At 36.4% G+C, this 23,916-nt stretch overlaps 1 protein-coding gene across 1 annotated transcript in view; it reads left to right on the top strand.

Annotated features, from left to right (window-relative positions):
* The window catches only part of DIAPH2 (diaphanous related formin 2), a gene marked incomplete in the record, with an annotated part of 842,722 nt that overhangs the window by 260,417 nt on the left and 558,389 nt on the right, over nucleotides 1-23,916 (top strand). Inside the window, 2 exon segments of the mRNA XM_018044114.1 lie at nucleotides 12,757-13,059; nucleotides 14,714-14,828. Of these exon segments, the coding sequence (XP_017899603.1) occupies nucleotides 12,757-13,059; nucleotides 14,714-14,828 (418 nt within the window).

Raw genomic sequence — 23,916 nt, 5'->3', positions numbered from 1 at the left:
ATAATAATAATGAGTTATAATTAAGATATTTTAAGAATGTAGGAATTAAAGAATTCACTTCAGAAAGAGTTCCATTCTAAAACATACTCATGCTTAAATAGACAAACCCTGCAGAAATATTGACTGATTTTTTGAAGTGCAGATCTTTCCACAGTGATTTTCAACTGTTGAGAATTTACTCTAAGCCTATTTGTAAATTTGCACTCAAACCATCATGTATAAGGAAGTAGCTTTGGAGAAATGATTTATCATTTGTCAATAGTTGCACATTTATGATAAAACAAGGTACTGGAGCTTTGAATAGTGAGGAAATTTGTTCAAAAATAAATGAGCATGTTAAATACTATGTTGAAGAAATGTCTGACATTACTTAGGAAACTTTTTGATATATTGATAGTTTTATGCTACTATCATTTTAAAAGTAGAATTAGTACAATAAGGGGTGGTATAGAGATATTTATACAATGTAATCATGTTTCAAATACAAAAATAACTTGACTTAAAGAAGAATGTCTTTCATTTTAAATCTGTTTCAAAATTGAGTAATTGCCAAATCCATCGTTTTTGGTAATGGGAGTTCACTAGTGACTTCCATAAATATAGAAAGCAACGACACTTTGGAAGTCATCATAAGGGTTCTCCAGCACCATTCAACACTATTGGTCACTCTGTCTAAGCTCTCTCCTCCCTCAACTTCTGTGATGCCATGCTCTCCTTGTTTTCTTTTACCTCTTTGTTACATTGAAGATCTCTTTTGTCTATGCTTGGCCGTAAAATGTACTTCCTCCTAGAGTTTTATCCTTAGTCCTTTGCTCCTTTACTCTGGCCCTTTGCTCATTCTGTACATTACCCTTGGCAGCCTAACCCATCCTTATGACTTCCTCCAGCGCTTCTATGAGATGAATCTCTCTGAACTCTTCTATTCCAAATACATCCTGACTCACAGATCGCATATATCCAGCTGCTTCCTTATTGAATTTCAAGTTCCATATGGTCCTTAACTGTCCTATCTTCTTTTCTTCATCCTGTCTATCCTGTTCCAGTCTCTTCAACTTTGACCTGCTTTTCTCTTCTTTGCCCATCCTAGTTAACCTTAGCATTGTCCACCAAGTATCATAAACCAGAAATAAATAGTCATCTTCAGATCTTCTCTTCTCCATCAACGTTACCTCAGTCACCAAATGTTACCAGTTCTACAGCCTTAGCACTGTCTTTCCCTTCCTTTTTATAGGATCTCCCCCACCGCCCCCACCCCTCCCCACCGCTTCTTTGTTTCAGGGCATTGTCACATCTCAATGCTTTCCATTTCCATAGATTCTTAAATATCTTTACCCTTCATTCCATCCCCTTGTAAATCATTTTCCACAAGGTATACTTCTGAAATACAGTTCTTTTATGTTGTTGATTAGTCACTAAGTCCTATCTGACTCTTTGTGACCGCATGCACTGTAGCCTGCCAGGCTCTTCTGTCCTGGCAGGCAAGCATACTGGAGTGGGTTGCCATTCCCTTCTCCAGGGGATCTTCATGGCCCAGGGGTAGAGCTCATGTCCGCTGCACAGGCAGGCAGATTCTTTACTCTTGAGCCACCAAGGAAGCCAGTTTTTGTTATATCACTGCTAAAAATCCTGTAATATCTTCCCAGAGTCCCTAGGAGTAAAGTCTAGTGCTAGTCTACACAAAATACTTCATCATCTAACTGTTGCTAAATCTCTAACCTCATTTTCTATCACTCTGCTACATATAGAGTTGGTCCAGTCAGCTTGTACCCAATTTCCTGAACATTTCATGCTATTTCATCCTTCTTCATACATGGCTTTGCTGTGCCTGGAATTCTCCGTTTTTTGAATTAATTAACTTTCTCTGTATATTTGTGTCTTTCTTGGTTGACACTTACTTTGACTCAAACTATCTTTCTTCCTAACTCTTGCTGGGCTGGGATAAAGAAAGACCTTGTTAATGTCAACAAAGTACCTAATAAGGTCAATATTTGACAGTGTCAATAACATTTTAAAAGCACAATTTATCAGAGCTAATGGCAATGTGGATAATCTGTTTTGAGAATGTCCTGGAGTTAGCAGTTTTTGTACTCCATAGATAGCTCTATGAATGAGCGACTTCACTTTCACTTTTCACTTTCATACATTGGAGAAGGAAATGGCAACCCACTCCAGTGTTTTTGCCTGGAGAATCCCAGGGACGGGGGAGCCTGGTGGGCTGCCGTCTATGGGGTTGCACAGAGTCGGACACGACTGAAGCGACTTAGCAGCAGCAGCAGCAGCAGCTCTGTGAATTCTGATCACACAGACAGATATATGTTTGTATAGTTTTCAGAGTTGGTGAGTTAAAATAAAAGTTGTAGCATTTTCCAAGGAATTTAATGAGGATAATTAACTTTTAAATATTTCCCCTCTCTATCACTTAAGTAAGAAACTGAATGCAGTTTCTATTTATAGTAATGTCTCATGTCAATAAATTTAGAAATGTTTAATGACTATTACCCATTATGTATATTTTTTAACTTTTTATTTTGTATGGGTTACAGCTGATTAACAATGCTGTGATAGTTTCAGGTGAACAGCGAAGGTAATATAATATACCTGTTATATTTTAAACATTTTATTGGGAGCAATTAGGGGTTACAAAGAAAACCATAAACAAATTTAGAGCCATATCTTTAGAAAGTTTAAAATCAATTTTGCGATATTTCACTTTCTATACCATACCCCACACCTGACAATGAAGATACTAGTATCCTCTGACTGAAGAATGTGGGTGATTATTATAGAAAGAAGGTATACTATTATGGTAAAGGAAGGCTTATAATGCTATGGAAAAACTGATAGTAACTCAATTTAGTACAATTATACATGGCACAAATTCTTGGATGCTTTGTCACATGCACAAAGCTTTTATCTACATGTTAATGCATTTATTCAATGGGTTTATTGTATAGGTATCTCCTTATAAGGAGATCATTTAATAACATTGCAAATACAGCAACTATTTTTACTGGTCAAAAATCAGAATCTTGGTTCTAGCCTAGCATGTTTATCAATAATGAAAAAAATTCAGACTTCTTATGACTTTTACAATTTTAATTCTTATAGAAGCTGGATTTAAAACAGATGTGGCAGACCATTTTGAACCTTAGGGGCATTATAAAGAAAATAAGCAGGAGATGAAATCTAGATAGTGAAATTTGTGATTTTGTTTCAAAGGCACTTGTTTTCTTTCCAGCAGAGGGGAAAATGCTATTCAGCAGTGCCAAGTTTGTGCATTGTAGGGTGGTAGAAAGATTTCAAGACTAAAAGTCATGAGACCTGTATTCAAATCCAATCTTTGTGGCTTCTGATTAGCTATATGGACTTCCCTGGTGAGTCAGATGGTAAAGAGTCTCCCTGCAATATGGGGGACCCAGGTTCTGTCCCTGGATCAGAAAGATCCCCTAAAGAAGCAAATGGCAACCCACTCCAGTATTCTTGCCTGGAGAATCCCATGGACAGAGAACCCTGGCAGGCTGTAGTCCATGGGCTTGCAAAGAGTCTGAAACGACCGAGCAGCTAACACACACAGACACATTAGCTGTAAAGTCTTGGGGCAAATGAGGTAGTCTTCCTAGGTTTTCAGTTTCCTTATCTGTAAATGAGAATATTGGATTGGTGTATTTTATGTTCTTTCTAGCTTTTGAACCCCATAATTTTTTATTTTCTATCTCTGGAGTAAGATTTTTGTTTTTTGAAAGTAGATGAATTTTTCATTGAAAGAGGACAATATCCTTCAATCATGCTCTTAAAAATTTGTATACTTGGAAGTTGAACATACCAATTTTGAAAGTTTCATTATTCGGGAATGTGTTTTCCCCCTAGGAGCTTAGGTTTTAGATATTGGGACAGAGCTGTTTTTAATTTAATGTGTCCAGTGCAGTGCTCTGTGGTCAGACTTTGCAGACTCCTATATCCGTGCTGTCCAGTACGGGAGCCACTAGCCACATGTGACTGTTGAACATTTGACTTGTGACTAATGAGACCAAGCAACTGGATTTTAAATTTACTTAATTGTAATCAAGCTACATTTAAATTGAAGTTAGTGGCTTCATATTGAATAGCATGCTTATGTGTGTGTGTGTGTGTGTGTGTGTGTGTATGTGTGTGTGTGTGTGTGTGTGTGTGTGTGTGTGTGTATGATGTATTTGCTGAATAAGGAGTGGAGGGAGTGGGCCTGGCAGCAAGTTAAGGAGAGTGAGAGGCCATTATGTTGGATGATTGATACTGCCCATAGAGCATTATTTATATTATGTAAAGTAAAATCTAACACATTCCAGCAACGATTTTCTATCTCCTCTCCTCTCTCCCTCCCTCTTTCCTTCCTTCTCTCTCTTTCTCTCTTTTCCTTTTCTTCTTTCCTTCCATTATGTATTATGTATTCCATTATGTATTATGACGATGACTTCATTTTTATTGGTCTAATTGACATATGATAACCACTTTGTATACTAAACAACATACTGTTAAAATAAATATGTTTTTCTAATTAACCTATAGTTTCAAATTTAGGTATTCCTAATATATTAAACCGGAGAAGGCAATGGCACCCCACTCCAGTACTCTTGCCTGGAAAATCCCATGGATGGAGGAGCCTGGTGGGCTGCAGTCCATGGGGTCGCCAAGAGTCGGACACGACTGAGCAACTTCACTTTCACTTTTCACTTTCATGCACTGGAGAAGGAAATGGCAACCCACTCCAGTGTTCTTGCCTGGAGAATCCCAGGGTCGGGGGAGCCTGGTGGGCTGCCATCTATGGGGTCGCACGGACTCATACACGACTGAAGTGACTTAGCAGCAGCAGCAGCAGGAATATATTAAATATGATGTGCTAGTTAAATTTGTTATCTTACCCATCCTTAAAATCTTTTGTTGTGTTAGTCTAGGAATGGAGTTGGTTAGGCATCTGAATGTTCTGGAAATTGTATTTGGAGTAAAGTTACATGGTTTAGAATCATGAGTTTCCTCCTTTCTGTGTTGACCTGTATAAATTATTTGTTTTGAGTCTTAGCTTCATCAACTGTGAAATGAGTATAATAGTAACACTTCATATGGTGGTTGTAAGGATCAGATTAGATGGTAAATTATGTTATGTAAAACTCCTAAGTTGTCTGGTAACAAAAGCTAATAGAAAATAATAATGATGATAATAATTTGGGAGTTTGTAGTTAGCTATAAATTCAGAATCTACAAAATGGATATTTCAAGTTTATAATTAAGTAATAATATATTCAGCCCTTTAAACTAATTACACTTTAAAAATTTAACTTTGTAATTGTAAATAGTGACAATTGGATTGATTTTGCTCCTGGGCAGTAATTGTACAGTAATATAAAGAGGTGGAGATAATTAAAAAGATTTTTTTTGTTCTCCATATCAATTCAATATAGATGTTCCTCTTAAAGAGCATTGCTTTAGCAGATTATGTTGGAAAATGATATGAATATTCATCTTATGTTATTTGTAATTAATTAAATATCCATTAGAATTTGATAACAAATAGTATGTTGATAAATCAGTGCTCTGACCTGTTTAAAATACTAACTTCAAAGTATTTGCTGATCATTTTATACTATAGTCAATGGCTGTAACTTTACTTTCCACATTTAGTTATATATTCAATATTTATACATTACATGTTAAGTATTTAATAGCATTGTGACGTTTATTTTACTAAATGTGGAATTATTTAGATGTTGTTACATTCATTATTTTTTGACTTTTACTATTTTTATTATTTCCTGATCCAAATATTTTTATTGTATAAAGGTACAATTCCAAGACTCATTAACTGTTTTTTTTTATGGAAATGTTCTCTTTACTTGTAGGATATTAATACAAGCCATTAAGCTAGAATTTCTTCTGGCAAAAACAATCCTAGCAGATGGCAACTTTTCTCTCTATTAATTTTGGATTGGACATGTACTTTGGCTTGTTCGGTCAGGTCATAGTTGTAACGTAACAAGAATCAGTCATGCAAATACAATGATAATATAGCTATGGACATGTATGCTGTGCAAACTTATATTCCAGCCTATTTAAACTATTTGAAGACTTAAACATTTTCTTATTATGAATAGGAAGGTTAAGTAACACATTAAGACATAAGCATCATAATAACTTACCTGATACGACTTTTAAGGTAATGCCAAGTCAATAGCAAATATTTAGTCAGATGTCTCAGTGATTTAGCTTGACATTTGAGCATTCATAGAAATTAGACTACATTCTTTAATTATCTTTTAGGTAGCTAATAATGTTAAAGACAACCTTGATCATCCCCTTTAATGCCTACAACTTTTGAATTTTGAACCTGGATGAGCTGGATAGGCTAATCCACCCCAAAGCAGCTTAACTGTATAACATAAAGATATAAAAATAAAACCAATATACCTTTTAATGTTTTGTCTGTACTTGAAAAAAACACTATCATAATGACAGGTCTAGATAAGGTCAAGTCAGAATAACATTTGAAATATTTTTCTTTTTGTGTTTTTCTCATGCTAACTATTGATTTATTTGTGTCCCCTTCAATATATAGTTAGCATCTTTACTAAATCTGATATTTTCCAGAGGTCCCCTTGCATTCAGCTCTTTGAACACTCTTAACTACTCATTATGTACTTTATTTTTTTTATTTTTATTTTTTTTAATTTTTTATTTTTTTTTAAATTTTAAAATCTTTAATTCTTACATGCGTTCCCAAACATGAACCCCCCTCCCACCTCCCTCACCACAACATCTCTCTGGGTCATCCCCATGCAAAATAATCAGTTTCAATGTGCAGCTCTTCAGTTAAACTATCAGCCAATTGCCTTAGACTTGAGCATTTTTAAAAAATGAGGAAAATCTTTGGAATACCTGACAATTAGCATTTGATTGATATTCTACTAGCTTGCCATTACCAGAAAATAACTCCTCCCTCTTTTTTAATAAGGACACACAATATCAGAGGAAAACCAAAACCCATTTTCTAACATCAATCTAAGTAAAGAATCATGTTTACTTGAAAACAAGCTCTTATATTTACTTTATCATGCAATGCACATGAGTGTTTCTGTCACTGTGCCTTCTAGTTGATATTAATTCACTTGCATTCATTTTTTATGTAGTAAATTAATTCATCTTAATCATATATTTTAATAGTCTTTATTTTGTGTAGATCCATTTAATAACAGAATGGAGCAAGTATAAATCAGTGTAATAATAGCTCTAAGTTATCACTACTCTTTAATATCATACTTTCAAACTTGATTTATTTTAGGAAAGTATTTATAATCATATAGAATTGAGACCAAGTACANNGAAGAGCTTTTCATAATGATTTGAAAAGTTGAATGCTTACTATTTTCTTTCAAAAGGAATGTGGAAATGTTCATTAATTTTAATTATGCCCAAAGCTTTTTGAGATCTCTTTAAATCTTGACTACCATAATTTCAAAATCTATAAACTTTATATTTCCCCCTATATTCCCTATGAGAAAAGCCCCCATATACACTTAAAATCTTAACTATGGTGTCTAAATTATAGAGCTGATTAAGTAATTTCAGCACAACATAGTTTTTAAATGAATATTAAGAAATATAAAATTAGTTTTAAGCATAGTTGATGTTTGTTGATTGACCAGCTCTGTTTCTGTCAGTCTATTTAAAACTGACTTCAGAAGTCACCAGTGTATTCTACATTACCCATAGGTAGGTCCTGTTGCATGTTGAAATCCATCCCATTATTTGTGGTCCCATCCATGGGGTCTCAAAGAGTCAGACACGACTAACAGATTTCACTTCACTTCTCTTTCCTCAAACCGGCTTGGTCTCCATTCTTATTTATTTAAAATTTACCACCAGTTTTTTTGATTGTGAAACCAGAGTTGTCTTGGCCTTTGATTTGCCTCCAGACAAATTAAGCTGGTCACGGTTTTATGTCAGTTCTTTCTCTTTTTTTTTTCCTTTGCATCAAAACCCAGAACTCCTGAGGGCTGCTCTTCATTCTGTCCTTCCTGGAATATTACAGTATTTCCTAACTTTCTGCCCTGCCTATGGTCTTTAATCTTCTTAAAACACTTCCCTAATTATTGTCACTCCAGGCTTTCACATGTTCAATGGTTGCCTGTTGCATTCAGGATTAAAGAAAAAAATCTCCTTACTAGAAATTTGAAGCTCTTCTATCCTTGACTCCCTGTTATCTCCCCTTTGCAGCCTCATCTTTGTTCCGTTAACTCCATCATTTCTTGCAGCTAAGTCACCTCTTCTCCTCCCTTCATATTTAGAATTTACCCTCTCCACACATTTCCTTCTGCCAGCATTTCCCAGCATTAGTTACAGAAATGCTAATAGGTTTTTCAGGAGGAAAGCATTCCATAGTCCAGTAAATTTGGTACACTTGAAATGTTCTTCTTCGAGACTGAATATTCTCATTAGCATATTTAAGGGTCTGAGATGGCTTACATTGAAGAAGTCTGTCTCTTTTTCCTACAGTTTCCCAAATTCTTTAGCCAAGGAACCCTTTATGTTAGAACACCTATTAACATCTCCTGCAAAATAGTGTTCATGGAACTTAGTTGAGGAATGCTGGCTTCAGTTATTCAGTCTCAGAAATGCCCTCCCTTGCTTCTTGTCAGTGAAACATTGCCATTTGAGAACAGCTCACTGTGACAGCCTTTGAAAAGCGTCACCCAAAACTCTGTCTGGGAATTTCTTTGAACTTCACTTTTGGTATTCCCTGTTAACTCAGATGGTAAAGAATCTGCCTGCAATGCAGGAGACTTGGGTTTGATCACTGCGTTGGTAAGATCCCCAGTAGAAGGGAATTGCTACCCATTACAATATTCTTTTCTGGAGAATTCCTTGGACAAAGGAGTCTGGTAGGCTACAGTCTATTGGATCTCAAAAAGTCAGGCACAAGTGGTCGACTAACACTTTCACTTTTAGAGTTTTGTAGAACACTCAAATCAGCATAAGCACCTTGAGGACAGTGTCTTTACTTTCTGTTATTATCAAAGTCCCGACTACACCTAGCACAGGGCCTTAGCATTTAGTCGTGTACTTGCTTATTTATTATCAGAAACTTTCTTGTGCACTTTACATTGTATCAAATAGTAAATGTTTCTTTGTTTATCCAATGGTTAATTCTCTATTGTGGTCTCATTTAGTTGTTCTAATCCTAATTTATTGTTCATAGGAGGGAAGAAAAGGGCTCATATGATTTGATTTTTAAGGCTGGATGGTATTTTATAGAAGCATTGGAGATTTTCTTAATTAAATTTGTTAAATATACAGTTAACTTGAGTAAAAAAAAAGCTTTTTTAAAGTAATAGCATTTTTGTAATAACACAAGTTTCATATCATAACGATCTCATAGAGACAAAACTTGATGTTTACATAAAGGTATTACTTTCATTTTGCTGTCTATTACAAAAAATAGGATACACATTTATATTCAAATTATGCAACAAATTCATTTATACACAAAACTTGTAGGGTACAGTTCTAATTTACTGAACTTTTCAGAAAGATTATATTAACTTCTCCCAAAATTTCTTTGATATCTCAATCAAGATTGGAAAGTCAGACTGTTCTATAGTTTTGCCACATAAAAAAAATTGAAAGAATTTTACATATTTTATTCCTATCCCTTTTCTTAATCTCAGGAGGGGATTGCATTCCAGGAGAGGATTGTCATTTAAGCATATGAACACTTTAGTTGTATGTCTGAATGTACACACAAAACCATATATATGAATAAAATATTTGGACGATGTGCATTAAATATTAGGAGAAACATTTTTGTCTACCTGTGATTGTTCATTTTTAATAATCTTGCAGCTGGGCCAGTCTTTTAAAATTGATTATTCAAAATAGGTTTCCAATTATTCATTATGTAAAGATATTTCTAAGTTTGGTTAGCTCAGTTAAGTAGTCCATGGTGGAAATTCATATTAGGAATGATTAGAAGAGCTTCTCCCCAAATAAGAATAATATCTATACCAACAAATGTTAATAATTTTAAACTTTTCATTCAGTTAATATAATGTCATATCTCGATTGCAGAAGATCTGTATTCTTTTGGAGGAGTTTCTTAGGAAAGTTTACAATTATCAAATTCACTGTTATGTTCATTTTGAAAAGTGAACCATTGTGATCAGTAATGGTTTAAAGAAACAGGTCCAGATTAATTATCAAAAAAGTGGATAGTGTGGAATAGGATGATCTTCATCAGCTGTCATGCATCATTATTAGAGAATGAGCTTGAAGTTCGTTTCTGGTGTGAAGAACATGTTGTAATCTCCTCATACTGCAATCTATTAATTCCCCTCAAGAAAACTAACACTCATTCATGAGGAGCTAGTCTGTTGTAGTGGAAAGAGGACTGCATTAGATATGAGAAAAACCACATGTAACTCTTAATCACATTTCAGGCCACGCAACCTTTGATTAGGCATTGAACCTGTTTGCAGTTACAGTTTGCTCATGTATAACAAGTGAGTTAATGGTTAGTGAGATAAAAATGTCCAACCTACATTATAGGGTTATTATAAGGATGAAAAGAAATAATAGATGTAAAAACATGGATAAACCTGGATTTAATATGCAAATGGAAGTTCAGTTCAGTTACTCAGTCATGGTCAACTGTTTGTGACCCCATGGACTGCAGCACGCCAGGATTCCCTGTCCACGGCCAACTCCCGGAGCTTACTCAAACTCATGTCCATCAAGTCGGTGATGCCATCCAACCATCTCATTCTCTGTCATCCCTTTCTCCTCCTTCCTAAAATCTTTCCCAGCATCAGGGTCTTTTCCAGTGAGTAAGTTCTTCGCATGAAATGGCCAGAGTATTGGAGTTTCAGCTTCAGCCTCAGTCCTTCCAGTGAATATTCAGGACTGATTTCCTTTAGGATGGACTCGTTGGATTTCCTTGCAGTCCAAAGGACTCTCAAGAGTCTTCTCAACACTACAGTTCAAAAACATCAATTCTTTGGTGCTCAGCTTTCTTTGTGGTCCAACTCTCGCATCCCATAAATGACTACTGGAAAAACCATAGCTTTGACTAGATAGACTTTTGTTGGCAAGGTAATGTCTCTGCTTTTTAATATGCTGTCTAGGTTGGTCATAGCTTTTCTTCCAAGGAGCAAGCATCTTTTAATTTTATGGCTGCAGTCACCATCTGCAGTGATTTGGAGCCCAAAAAAATAGTCTCTCAGTGTTTCCATCATTTCCTCATCTGTTTGACAAAAAGTGATGGGACCAGATGCCCTAATCTTAGTTTTCTGAATGTTGAGTTTTAAGCCAACTTTTTCTCTCTGCTTTTCTCTTTCATCAAGAGGCCCCTTAATTCCTCTTCACTTTCAGCCATAAGGGTGGTGTCATCTGCATATCTGGGGTTATTGATATTTCTCGTGGCAATCTTCATTCTAGCTTGTGCTTCATCCAGCTTGGCATTTCGCATGATGTACTCTGCATATAAGTTGAATAAGCACTGTGCCAATATACAGCCTTGATATACATACTCCTTTCCCAATTTGGAACCAGTCTGTTGTTCCATGTCCAGTTCTAACTGTTGCTTCTTGCCCTGCATACAGATTTCTCAGGAGGCAGGTCAGGTGGTCTGGTATGCCCATCTATAAGAATTGTCCATAGTTTGTTGTAATTCACACAGTAATAGGCTTTGGCGTAGTCAATAAACCAGAAGTAGGTGTTTTTCTGGAACTCTCTTCCTTTTTTGATGATCCATCAGATGTTGGCAATTTGATCTCTGGTTCCTCTGCCTTTTCTAAATCAATAAATGGAAGTTACTTTCTGTTAATTTTTGTTATTAGAAGACAGCTAAGTTACTAGTGCTATGAGACAGATGCTTCGTGTAAAGCTAATTGGACCCAAAGGAATCAAATCTATTATTTTGTAGTAATCATCTTATATTCATACCAGTGTAACTTCTCTGGTGCCTCAGTGGTAAAGAAACTGTCTGCCAATATAGGAGATGAGGGTTCGATCCTTGGATTGGGAAGATACCCCAGATAAGGAAATGGCAGCCCATTCCAGTATTCTTTCCTGGGAAATCCCATGGGAAGAGGAGCCTGGTAGGCTATAGTCCATGGAGTTGCAATGAATTGGACATGATTGAGTGGCTAAACAATAGTGACAGTTCATAGCAGCGAGGCCAGCAGGCTCAAACCATACACAGTACTTCTTCTTTTCATAAATTTATAATAAAAGATAAGTTTTAATTATTTTGAAGCAGTATTTCACAAAATCTTTGAGTATGCCACCTTTCCTAGCCTTAGTATATTAACAGAGTTAGTCATTCTCCAGGGTTTATAATCCTTATCAAAAATCTGTGCAAGTCTTTTTCATGTACTCTTAAGCCCTTGTGTGTTAGCTGCTCCATCTTGTCTGACTCTAGGCAACTCTGGACTGTACGTAGCCCACCAGGCTCCTCTGTCCATTGAGATTGTCCAGGCAAGAATATTGGAGTGGGTTGCCATTTCCTCCTCCAGGGGATCTTCTCGATCCGGGGATAGAACCCAGGTCACCTGCTTTGGCAGGCATGTTCTTTGCCATCTGAGCCACCAGGGAAGCCCACTGTTAAGCCCTTAGATGTTGTCAAAATTAAATGAATCTTGAATAACCGAGCCACAAATGTCTGCAGATAGTTTTCTTTGTTACTCTGCTGTACTGTAAACATTTAAATAAACATTGGTTTATTGTATATTTCAGGGACCTAGTTCATCAGGAATTCCAGGCCCTCCTCCACCACCTCCATTGCCAGGTGCTGGGCCATCCCCACCTCCACCTCCACCTCCACCACCTCTGCCCGGAGTAGGTCCCCCTCCTCCACCTCCTTTACCTGGGATGCCTGGAATACCACCACCACCGCCACTGTTTGGGGGCCCTCCTCCACCACCTCCCCTCGGAGGAGTTCCTCCACCTCCGGGAATGCTCCTTGATTTGCCATATGGAATGAAGCAGAAAAAAGTATATACACCTGAGGTGTCCATGAAGAGGATCAATTGGTCAAAGGTAATGCTATGATTATAGTTTTTTGGCTTTGTCTAGCCCTAATTGCTCTTTAATGTGTGAATGACGGTATTGCTCTATGTTGTTGTGGTTGTTGTTTAGTTACTAAGTCACGTCTGTCCCATAGACAGAGGAGCCTGGCAGGCTACAGTCCATGGGGGTTACAAAATTACTCCATGTAACATTTGAAATCATGACCATTGATTCTTTTGCTTTTGCTTGTGAGTTCACCATCTTATGTGCATCTTCCATAACTAGAGAATTGGAAACTCCACAGGTAACTTGAAATTAATATAGAAGGCAGAAGGTAAATCAAAGTGAAAATGGTATATGAAAAATAATTTTGATTCTTTTACCATTGTTACCTTTATTTGCTATAACATTCTTAAATATAACCTTTTTATTAATGAGCCCTTTTATCTTATTTTTGTTCTTAGAAATTTTGTTTTAGTTTTAAACTTTCAGATAGTGTGGAATCGCTGATAGTATTCAGTGTAGACATTAAAGTAATTGTTTTTTATATTATGTGTGAAAGATTTATTGTATGCTAGTTTACTTTATTATTATTAAATAACATGTCTTATGAAAAACTTATTATCAAGATTGACACAGTCCCCATTCAGTAGGAACTAAATGTAATGAAAATACAGTTGCGTAGATCATCATCTGTGGAAATGCCTATTCCAAGAAGATATCAGTGATATCTGACACTATCTATATATTAAATTGGTTTGATCAGAATAATGGTTAAATCAGTTTTACAGTTAAGCATATATTTGTGCTTTGCTCAGAAGAGTAAGTGAGATCTAAATGTTTTTGCAGTGTAACTATTTTTTATTACACATGATCAACCAAACGATAGGATCCAGCAGTTGCTGGCCCAGCTATCTGTGTGTAGATGTCATGATATGCTTACTTAGCAGTTAAGCATGCAGTAATGGCAAGCAGTAATGGCGCTTACAGTCTCAGAAGACATGATATGCAGTGGGAGATGCACAGTTCTAATATTGGATTTCAGCTCAGTGGCTAAGAGCACAATTCTGCAAAGCTAAGCTGCCTGCGTTTAAATCTCATCTTCGTCATTTACCAGCTTGGGCAGCTCCTCAAACATCCCAGGGCTCAGTTTCCTCATTTTCAACATGGAGATAATAACATTTCCTGCTTCAGAGGATTATTGTGAGAATTAGATGAGATGAATTAATATGTGAAATCACTTAAAAGAGTGCTTGACACATAGGAGGTATGTAATTATCAGCTGTTATGGTTGTTGTCTGCAACCTAGTCAGTAAACATGGGAGAGTTATTCTTCTCAATCTCAGTTTCCTCATTTTTAAAAATCCAGGAGCAAGAAGAATGTATGTAAGTTGAGGGGAGGGATTTACTCAATTATTTTTTAAGATTCCTTCAAGTAGAAGAATTTTTAAAATGTAAGTTGCTACATGGCCTATTGCTGTTGTACTTTTTTGTACACCAATAGAAGTCGGTAACTTTCCTAATGAATGTTTGCTTAGAAAGTGTTGTTTTGCTAGATCCTAAAATTGATTTAGTAGGTTGATGAATAAAGGTAATTCATTCAACTTTGGTGAAAGTGAATTCTTTGAAAAAAATAAATGCACAGTAATAATTTAGAAACCTCTCTTTGTTATTGTTGTTTCAGATTGAACCCAAAGAATTGTCTGAGAATTGTTTCTGGTTGAAAGTTAAAGAGGAGAAGTTTGAAAATCCAGATCTCTTTGCAAAATTGGCACTGAATTTTGCTACCCAGATGAAAGGTATGTTTTATTTTTTCATATAAAGTTCTTGTTCTGATATGTTGCATTTGGTGCTTTGCTAAAAACTTCCGGTAATGTGTAGGTGTATAGTTTGGGGGTAGAGTCAAATATATTAGATTGATCTATTAACTGTATTTTACCCAGTGACTAAAAAATGATAGTTTTTTTTCCTTTAAATTTTATTTTGCATAAGTATTATTATTCAACTGGAAATATGGCTTTTATTTTTATGATTTAAAATAAGATGTTTTAATTTTTTTTATTGTTTACACTCCTCTGTTATAAAGTTATCATCTTTACTGAGAAGCAAAGGTGATGAATTCGTTGATAAACTGTGTAAGGGAAAATAATGCAACCGAATAGTAAGGATTCAGAAGTTTTCATGAAATTGGAGTAAGATTGGTTTCATAGTGCTTATACAGTCTTACCTTTGTAATAATCCATTTGATTTCTGAGGAAATTTTATACTTTCTTCCATATGCAGTTTTTTCTGGAATAATATCAAAATCTGGTAACTAATAAATATATTTTACTGATTGATAATTGAGTACCTTTTTTTGATTAGATCCTTAACCTCTATGAATGTCACACCTAATTTTGGTACTATGTAGGTAACTTCTCAATCTCATAATGAATCATTGTGATTTGTGAACTTTTGCAATTTTAACATTGCTATTTTACTAATTATTGCAGAACTGATAGCTGACTTAAGCGTAGGAGTTTTTTTCAGCCTGAGCGAGTGTTTACAACTAAGAAATTGATATATTCCACACGCCCATGCCCTTGGAACTAGCACCTTTACCATTCATTTATCTGATTTGTCACAACATGCCCTAGAACGTGAGAATGTGAATTTTGGACGATTCAGACAGGGAGGAGGGAGGTGAAAATTCTTGCTGTTCATCCCTTCTAGCTTATCTGATGCAATGGAGGCGCTTGTGCTGTATCTGTTGTTCTTCATAGATTGTAGCTCACACATACACAGACATCTGGGGCGAACTAAAGTATTCTGAAGAATTTTGACATTTAAAAAATTCCTGCTAAACCTTTTTTCCCCCTCATTTGCTCTTGTAAACTTCACATTTAAAAGATTCTTCAAGGACTCCAGAGATTACTATTTATTATAATCTGGTTTTTTTTTTTCAGTTGAAAAACTAAAACATACTCATATCAAGGTATTAGTAATAATAATAAAAATATGCATGGTAAACATATCCCTCCAATCCCAGACTTACAGTTTCTTCCCCAGAGAAAACCACTCTTACTGATTTCTCACATTGCCTCCTAGAAATAGTCTATGCCTATAGAAGCATATGTGTTTTTATCACTTTTTGTTTTTCACTTCTTTCTGTTTTCACTGTATATATTTGAATATTTTTCCATAGTAGTTTATGTTTATCTGCTGTGTTCTTTTGTACAGTATGTAGAATGCTGTCATATAGTCCTCATCTGAATTTATGTAATCCATTGCCTAATAATGGATATTAAGATTAGTTCCAGTCTTTTGCCATTTCAAGCAATTCTGCAGTGAACATGTATCTACATATATATCTTAGTGCACATAGCACTTATTTGTAGGATACATTTTAGAAGTGAAATTCTTAGATGAAATGACATTTTGATAAGTATTACCAAATTTCCTTCCAAAGAGTTTGTATTCATTTATAGTGTTACATCTAAAATATATATGAGTACCTGTTTCCCTACCTTTGCCCATCTCAGAGGTAAATGGCAAATCATCCATGTTACAATTTTTGCCCCTTAAAAGTGTAGCAGCTTTTCTTCTCTTAAAAGGCAATTTTAACCTCTTTTTCTGTGAACGTCTTCCTCTACTTCTTTGCACATTTTGTATTGAGCATTTATTCTTTTACTGATTGATGTATTTATATTGAGTCCCATAAGAATTATATGTTTCATAAAATTTTAGAGTCCATCTGGACCTTAGAAATGATTAAACCGAACTCTGTTTTACAAATGAACAAAGTGAAGTTTGATACATGCAGGTTAATATAAAATCTATTAGAGAGTTTCTCAAGGTATTGTGGTATAGTGGGGAAAGCCGAGGGGAAATGAAGTCACATACTTGCATTTCAGCTGTGATACTGGTAACCTCTGTGACTGAATTTTCTCATCTGTAAAATAAGAAAGGCTGATGTTTAACTAGTAGTATGAGAATTAAATAATGTTATGTATTTAAAGGACCCAGCATGGTACTTAATATAGCAGGCACTCGATAAATATCAATTCCCCTTTCCTTTTGATTTAACATGATGCTGTGTGTGTGTGTGTGTGTATGTATGTCTTGTTTTAGATATTGACACTTAATACAGCTGTTAATTCAGCATGACAATTTCCTGCTCATAAAGCCAGTCAGCTAGAGTAGAAGCCATTCTTATTCTGGCTGCTAAACCATAATCAAACCAAATTAAAATCAAACAAAAGTTATGTAAAGGCTGTCATGTACTCACTGCTGAGAATTCTGCATTTCCATTCATCTTAACTCTGATTCTCTGAATTTTCTATGTGCTATTACTACTACTTCTACTTTCCTAATTTTGAATCCCTGTCACTAAGTTGTGTCTGACTCTTTGTGACCCCATGGAATGTAGCACACCAGGCTCCTCTGTTCATAGTATTCTCCAGGCAGGAATACTGGAGTGGCTTGCCTTTTCCTTCTCCAGGGCATCTTCCCAACCCAGGGATCAAGCCTGTGTCTCCTGTGTCTCCTGCATTGCAGGCAGATTCTTTACCCACTGAACCATCAGGGAAAACCTAATTTTGAATATTTGAGTCCAGATCTGGTCAGGAGCACCTTTGGGTACCATTACTTTTACTAAGATTTATTTCTGAAGGGACATTTAAAGGAACAATTATGCATCATAGCATATTTCATAACACGCGCATGTGCTCAATTGCTTGTCGTGTCTTACTCCTTGTGACCCATGGAATGTAGCCCATCAGGCTCCTCTGTCCATGGGATTCTCCAGGCAAGAACACTGGAGTGGGCCATGCCCTCCTGTGGAGGATCTCCCCTACCCAGGGATTGAACCTGCGACTCTGTCTTCTGTATTGCAGGCAGATTCTTTACCTGCTGAGCCACCTAGGAAGCCCATATTTCATAACATAGTCAAAACAAACTTGAATGATACATGCTTCCATTTATTTTAATAACTATTGTTTGATCTTAATTGTAACAGTGGAAATTCCTTGTCAGTTGCAGCACCTTGATTCATACTTGGTCAATAGATGGCAGGATCAGTAAGAAATCAGCTGGAGGCTGTGGCTCCAGGGAACTGAAACCACACTGCCTTGGCTTTCCTAGCTCCAGGGCACCACTTTTTCCCCTATTCTGCTGCTGTGTGCTACTCTCCCAGCTATATCCTGGAAGGAGCAACATATTCATTTTTAAGACCTAATTCCCAAACTCTTAGACCCAGTGTTCCAAAACCTCTGAGAAATTCCTCTACCTATAAGAGGTTTGGAAAGCTCACATTTCTGTTCTCCCTAAATACGCTGTAAAGCATTACTAGTTTGTGTTTTTAAAAATTGTTTCACTTGAGTTGAAATTTGCTTTAGATTGCTAAATAGAAAGAAGTTTTAAAATTGGCTAGTTCTAATATCTGTTGTAAATAAATATGTAAATATTTAATATGGGAAAGTACCATCATATTTTCTATTTGAATCACTTATTCTTAGAGTTGTAGAGAAAATTATTTTAAATTTCTGATTATAAGTCAAATAATTATAATTCATATAATTCTTAGGAGAAGATGGATCTCTCGTTTCATTTAATTTATATTTGTTGAGTATCCACTATGTATAGCACAGGCTTCCCAGGTGGTAAAGAGCCCGCCTGCCAATGCAGGTTAGACGTAAGAGACTCAGGTTCAAGCCCTGGGTCTTGAAGATCCCCTGGAGGAGGGCACGGAAACCCACTCCAGTATTCTTGCCTGGAAAATCCCATGGACAGTGCAGCCTGGCAGGCTGCAGTCCATAGGATCACACAGAGTTGGACATGACTGAAGTGACTTAGCATGCATGCACATACTCTATGTGTAAGGTCCTATAATAAACAGAAGGGAGATAAATGAATAAGGTCTTATCTGGATATCAAGGAACATATTTAGTAAAGAATAGAGAAAGAGGTATACTCCATTTAATCAATTTTTATTAAATATTAGACTAGCTATTTTTTAAAAGCCAAGGGAGCACAAAATGGAAATAGTAAATTTGAGCAGAGCAAATGGAGATCCCAGAGGAAATGAGGTTTTGTTCTTTAAGCCTTGCTGCTAAGTCGCTTCAGGCGTGTACAACTCTGTGCGACCCCATAGATGGCAGCTCACCAGGCTCCCCCGTCCCTGAGATTCTCCAGGCAAGAACATTGGAGTGGGTTGCCATTTCCTTCTCCAATGCATGAAAGTGAAAAGTGAAAGTAAAGTCGCTCAGTCGGGTCCGACTCTTAGCGACCCCATGGACTACAGCCTACCAGGCTCCTCAGTCCATGGGATTGTCCAGACAAGAGTACTGGAGTGGGGTGCCATTGCCTTCTCCGTTTTTAAGCCTTAGGGGCCCAATAATTTGATGATTAACCATTGAACAGGCCTTTGGCAGACATATAGGTGATGGAAATTCACAGATAGATGATGGACCATTGATTGTGAATCAATGCCAGTAGGCCAGACAATGTGTGATAATATCCTGATGAGTATGAATTCTTAATCTCTATAGTTTCTTCCAGTTCCCAATCCTGTGTCCCCATGCTTACAATATTTAGTCTCTTCTTACAAGCCTAATGATGCTGTATGACAAAGTAGATTTCAAAATGCTCTCTGTATTAATAAAGAAAAATGCATATAATACAGGTAGTTAGCAAAGACCCTGGACTTCTCTAGCGGGTCAGATGGTAAAGAATCTGCCTGCAATGCCGGGGACCTGGGTTTGATCCAGGGGTGTCGAAGATCCTCCAGAGAAGGAATTGGCAACCCACTCAAGTACTCTTGCCTGGAGAATTCTATGGACAGAGGAACCTGGCGGGTTACAGTACATAGGCTCGCCAAGAGTCAGACACAACTCAGCGACTAACGCAATAACATACAGTACTTTTGACTATATGTCATAGATGAAACTGTTGGAATTTGGATATGTTTTCTAGTTTTATTTATTCTTCATATTGATGATATTTGGGGATATATAAACATTAAGGTTGTGATAATAGTGTCATTTTTCTTAAAAAACTGTAGTAATTATAGGTAATAATGATATTATATTAGTTAAAGTAATGATGGTTAATATTAACCAAGCTTGAAATAATAATAAAATATGTAGGTTATAACTGCTAATTCTAATTAGAATTTCTAGGGTTCTCTTGAGGCTTCAGGAAGAACAAAGATAGTCTGTGTGTATAAGTTGTAAGGAATTTCTTTGGTTTTAATGTTGCTTGCAGGAAATGTAAGAAACAAACATAAAGGTTAATAAAATTTGTTTTTTTTCAATAATCTATTTCCATAGTTCAATTTAGTTTTAATAATAATAGAAAATTAGAGGTTTAAATATTTCAAATGCATATAAAGATCATTTTCAATGCTTGAGGTATTAGGCTAGCTTCAAAATTATTGTGGAACTGAGTCTGAAGATGTATTTATGTAAAAGCAGTTTTCCTCTAGGATCATATTTTAAATTGTATTTCTTAGTCTTAGAATCAGCTGGCTGCTTTTGAACATAACCACCCTTGTTTGATTGCTTAACAAAGTCTTATATGTTTAGTGAAAAAAACACCAAAAACTGTATTAATATCTAATTCATCTGTCTTCTAATATAGATATTCTTGGAAATCAGTTGAAAATAAAGAGACAGACTCAGTGCACAACTCTGATAAATGGTGCTAAAGTGTCCTGAGAGACCTGGTGTCCTAACAAATAATTTGTCATCTTAATAACATGATATGCATGCACCTTACTGTGAACCTTAATATGAAAAGGAACAAACTGAGAAGGCTTTAATTCTTTCAGGCAGCCAGCTAGAAACCATACATTTGTTGTTGTTTTTCAGTAATACTGTCTCACTCTTGTAACCACCATGGACTGTAGCCCACCCGGCTCCTCTGTCCATGGGATTCTCAAGGCAAGAATACTGGAGTGGATTGCCATTTCGTTCTACAGGGGAATTTCCAAACCTGGGAACTGAACCTAGTTCTCTTGCACTGAAGGCATATTCTTTACCAACTGAGCTATGAAAGTTAAGTTCAGTCACTCAGTCGTGTCCGGCTCCTTGTGACCCCATGAACCACACCATGCCAGGCCTCCCTGTCCATCACCAACTCCCAGAGTTCACCCAAAATCATGTCCATTGAGTTGGTGATGCCATCCAACCATGTCATCCTCTGTCATCCTCTTCTCCACCCTCAATATTTCCCAGCATCAGGGTCTTTCCAAATGAGTCAGTTCTTTGCATCAAGTGGCCAAAGTATTGGAGTTTCAGCTTCAACATCAGTCTTTCCAGTGAACACCCAGGACTGATTTCCTTCAGGATGGACTGGTTGGATCTCCTTGCAGTCCAAGGGTCTCTCAAGAGTCTTCTCCAACACCACAGTTCAAAAGCATCAATTTGTCAGTGCTCAGCTTTCTTCACAGTCCAACTCTCACATCCATACATGACCACTGGAAAAACCATAGCCTTGATTAGATGGACCTTTGTGGAAAAGTAATGTCTGTGCTTTTTAATATGCTGTCTGGTTGGTCATAACTTTCCTTCCAAGGAGCAAGCATCTTTTAATTTCATGGCTGCAGTCACCATCTGCAGTGATTTTGGAGCCCAGAAAAACAAAGTCTGACACTGTTTCCACTGTTTCCCCATCTATTTCCCATAAAGTGATAAGACCAGATGCCATGATCTTATTTTTCTGAATGTTGATCTTTAAGCCAAGTTTTTCACTCTCCTCTTTCACTTTCATCAAGAGGCTCTTTAGTTCTTCACTTTCAGCCATAAGGGTGGTGTCATCTGCATATCTGAGGTTATTGATATTTCTCCCAGCAATCTTGATTCCAGCTTGTGCTTCATCCAGCCCAGCGTTTCTCATGATGTACTCTGCATATAACTTAAATAATAAGCAGGGAGACAATACACAGCATTGATGTACTCCTTTTTCTATTTGGAACCAGTCTGTTGTTCCATGTCCAGTTCTAACTTGCTTCCTGACCTGCATACAGGTTTCTCAAGAGGCAGGTCAGGTGGTCTGGTATTCCCATCTCTTTCAGAATTTTCCACACTTTTTTGTGATCCACACAGTCAAAGACTTTGGCATAGTCAATAAAGCAGAAGTAGATTTTTTTTTTCTGGAACTCTCTTGCTTTTTCCATGATCCAGCGTATGTTGGCAATTTGATCTCTGGTTCCTCTGTCTTTTCTAAAGCCAGTTTGAACATCTGGAAGTTCACAGTTCATGTATTACTGAAGCCTGCCTTGGAGAATTTTGAGCATTACTTTACTAGCGTGTGAGATGAGTACAATTGTGCGGTAGTTTGAGCATTCTTTGGCATTGCCTTTCTTTGGGATTGGAATGAAAACTGACCTTTTCCAGTCCTGTGGCCACTGCAGAGTTTTCCAAATTTGCTGACATATTGAGTGCAGCACTTTCACAGCATCATCTTTCAGGATTTGAAACAGCTCAACTGGAATTCCGTCACCTCCACTAGCTTTGTTCATAGTAATGTTTCCTAAGGCCCACTTGACTTCATATTCCAGGATGTCTGGCTCTAACTGAGTGATCACACCATCATCTCTTTTTTGTGTAGTTCTTCCATGTATTCTTGTCACCTCTTCTCAATATCTTCTGCTTCTATTAGGTCCATACCATTTCTGTCCTTTATTGAGCCCATATGAGGGAAGCTAATAGTAGCTTGCTATTTCTTCCCCTAGGGGATTTTCCTCACCCAGGGATTTTTTGCATTTTAAGCTGATTCTTTACTACTAAGCCACCTGGGAAGCCTCAGAAAGTGTGCATGCTTTTGTATAATTTCATCATTTATATATATATAAATAATGTATAATTTGTATATATATAAATATATATATATATACAAAATAATGTATATATAAATAATGTATAATTTCATCATATATATATAAATATATATATGTTCTTTGAATTTATATATATACTGATTATCACCTTATCAAAGTTTTTTTTATTATGAACTTTTAAAGTGTTTTAATTTATGATGATGCAAGATTTTATTTTCTATTGACGTGTTCTCACATTGAACAGTCATCTTCTTTATGTAAAATAGAAATAAGGAATTTGTGAGGCAGAGATACATGCCATTACTTAATTATAATAGTCACTATTAACTATAACTCAGATGACCATTATAGCTACTACTGTGGGCAAGAATCCCTTAGTAGAAATGGAGTAGCCATTATACTCAACAAAAGATTCTGAAATGCAGTACTTGGATGCAGTCCCAAAAACGACAGAATGATCTCTGTCCGTTTCCAAGGCAAACTGTTCAACGTCACAGCAATCCAAGTCTATGCCCTGACCAGTAATGCTGAAGAAGCTGAAGTTGAATGGTTCTATGAAGTTAGTTCTATAACTAACATCCAAAAAAGATGTCCTTTTCATTATAGGGAACTCGAACACAAAAGTAGGGAGTCAAGAAATACCTGGAGTAACAGGCAAATTTGGCCTTGGAGTATAGAATGAAGCAGGGCAAAGGTTAATAGAATTTTCCCAAAAGAACTCACTGGTCATAGCAAACACCCTCTTCCAATAACACAACAGAAGACTCCACACATAGACATCACCATATCATCAGTACCAATGTCAGATTGATTAATTCTTTGCAGTCAAAGATGGAGAAGCTCTATACATTCAGCAAAAACAAGACTGGGAGCTGACTGTGGCTCAGATCATGAGCTCCTTATTGCCAAATTTAGGCTTAAAGTGAAGAAAATAGGGAAAACCACTAGACTATTCAGGTATGACCTAAAACAAATCGCTTATGATTATACAGTGGAAGTGACAAATAGATTCAAGGGACTAGATCTGATAGACAGAATGCCTGAAAAACTAAGGACTGTTTGGAACATTG

This window comes from Capra hircus (assembly GCF_001704415.2).
Source record: "Capra hircus breed San Clemente chromosome X unlocalized genomic scaffold, ASM170441v1, whole genome shotgun sequence".
NCBI lineage: Eukaryota > Metazoa > Chordata > Mammalia > Artiodactyla > Bovidae > Capra > Capra hircus.
This window is presented reverse-complemented; position numbering and strand designations above follow the sequence as displayed.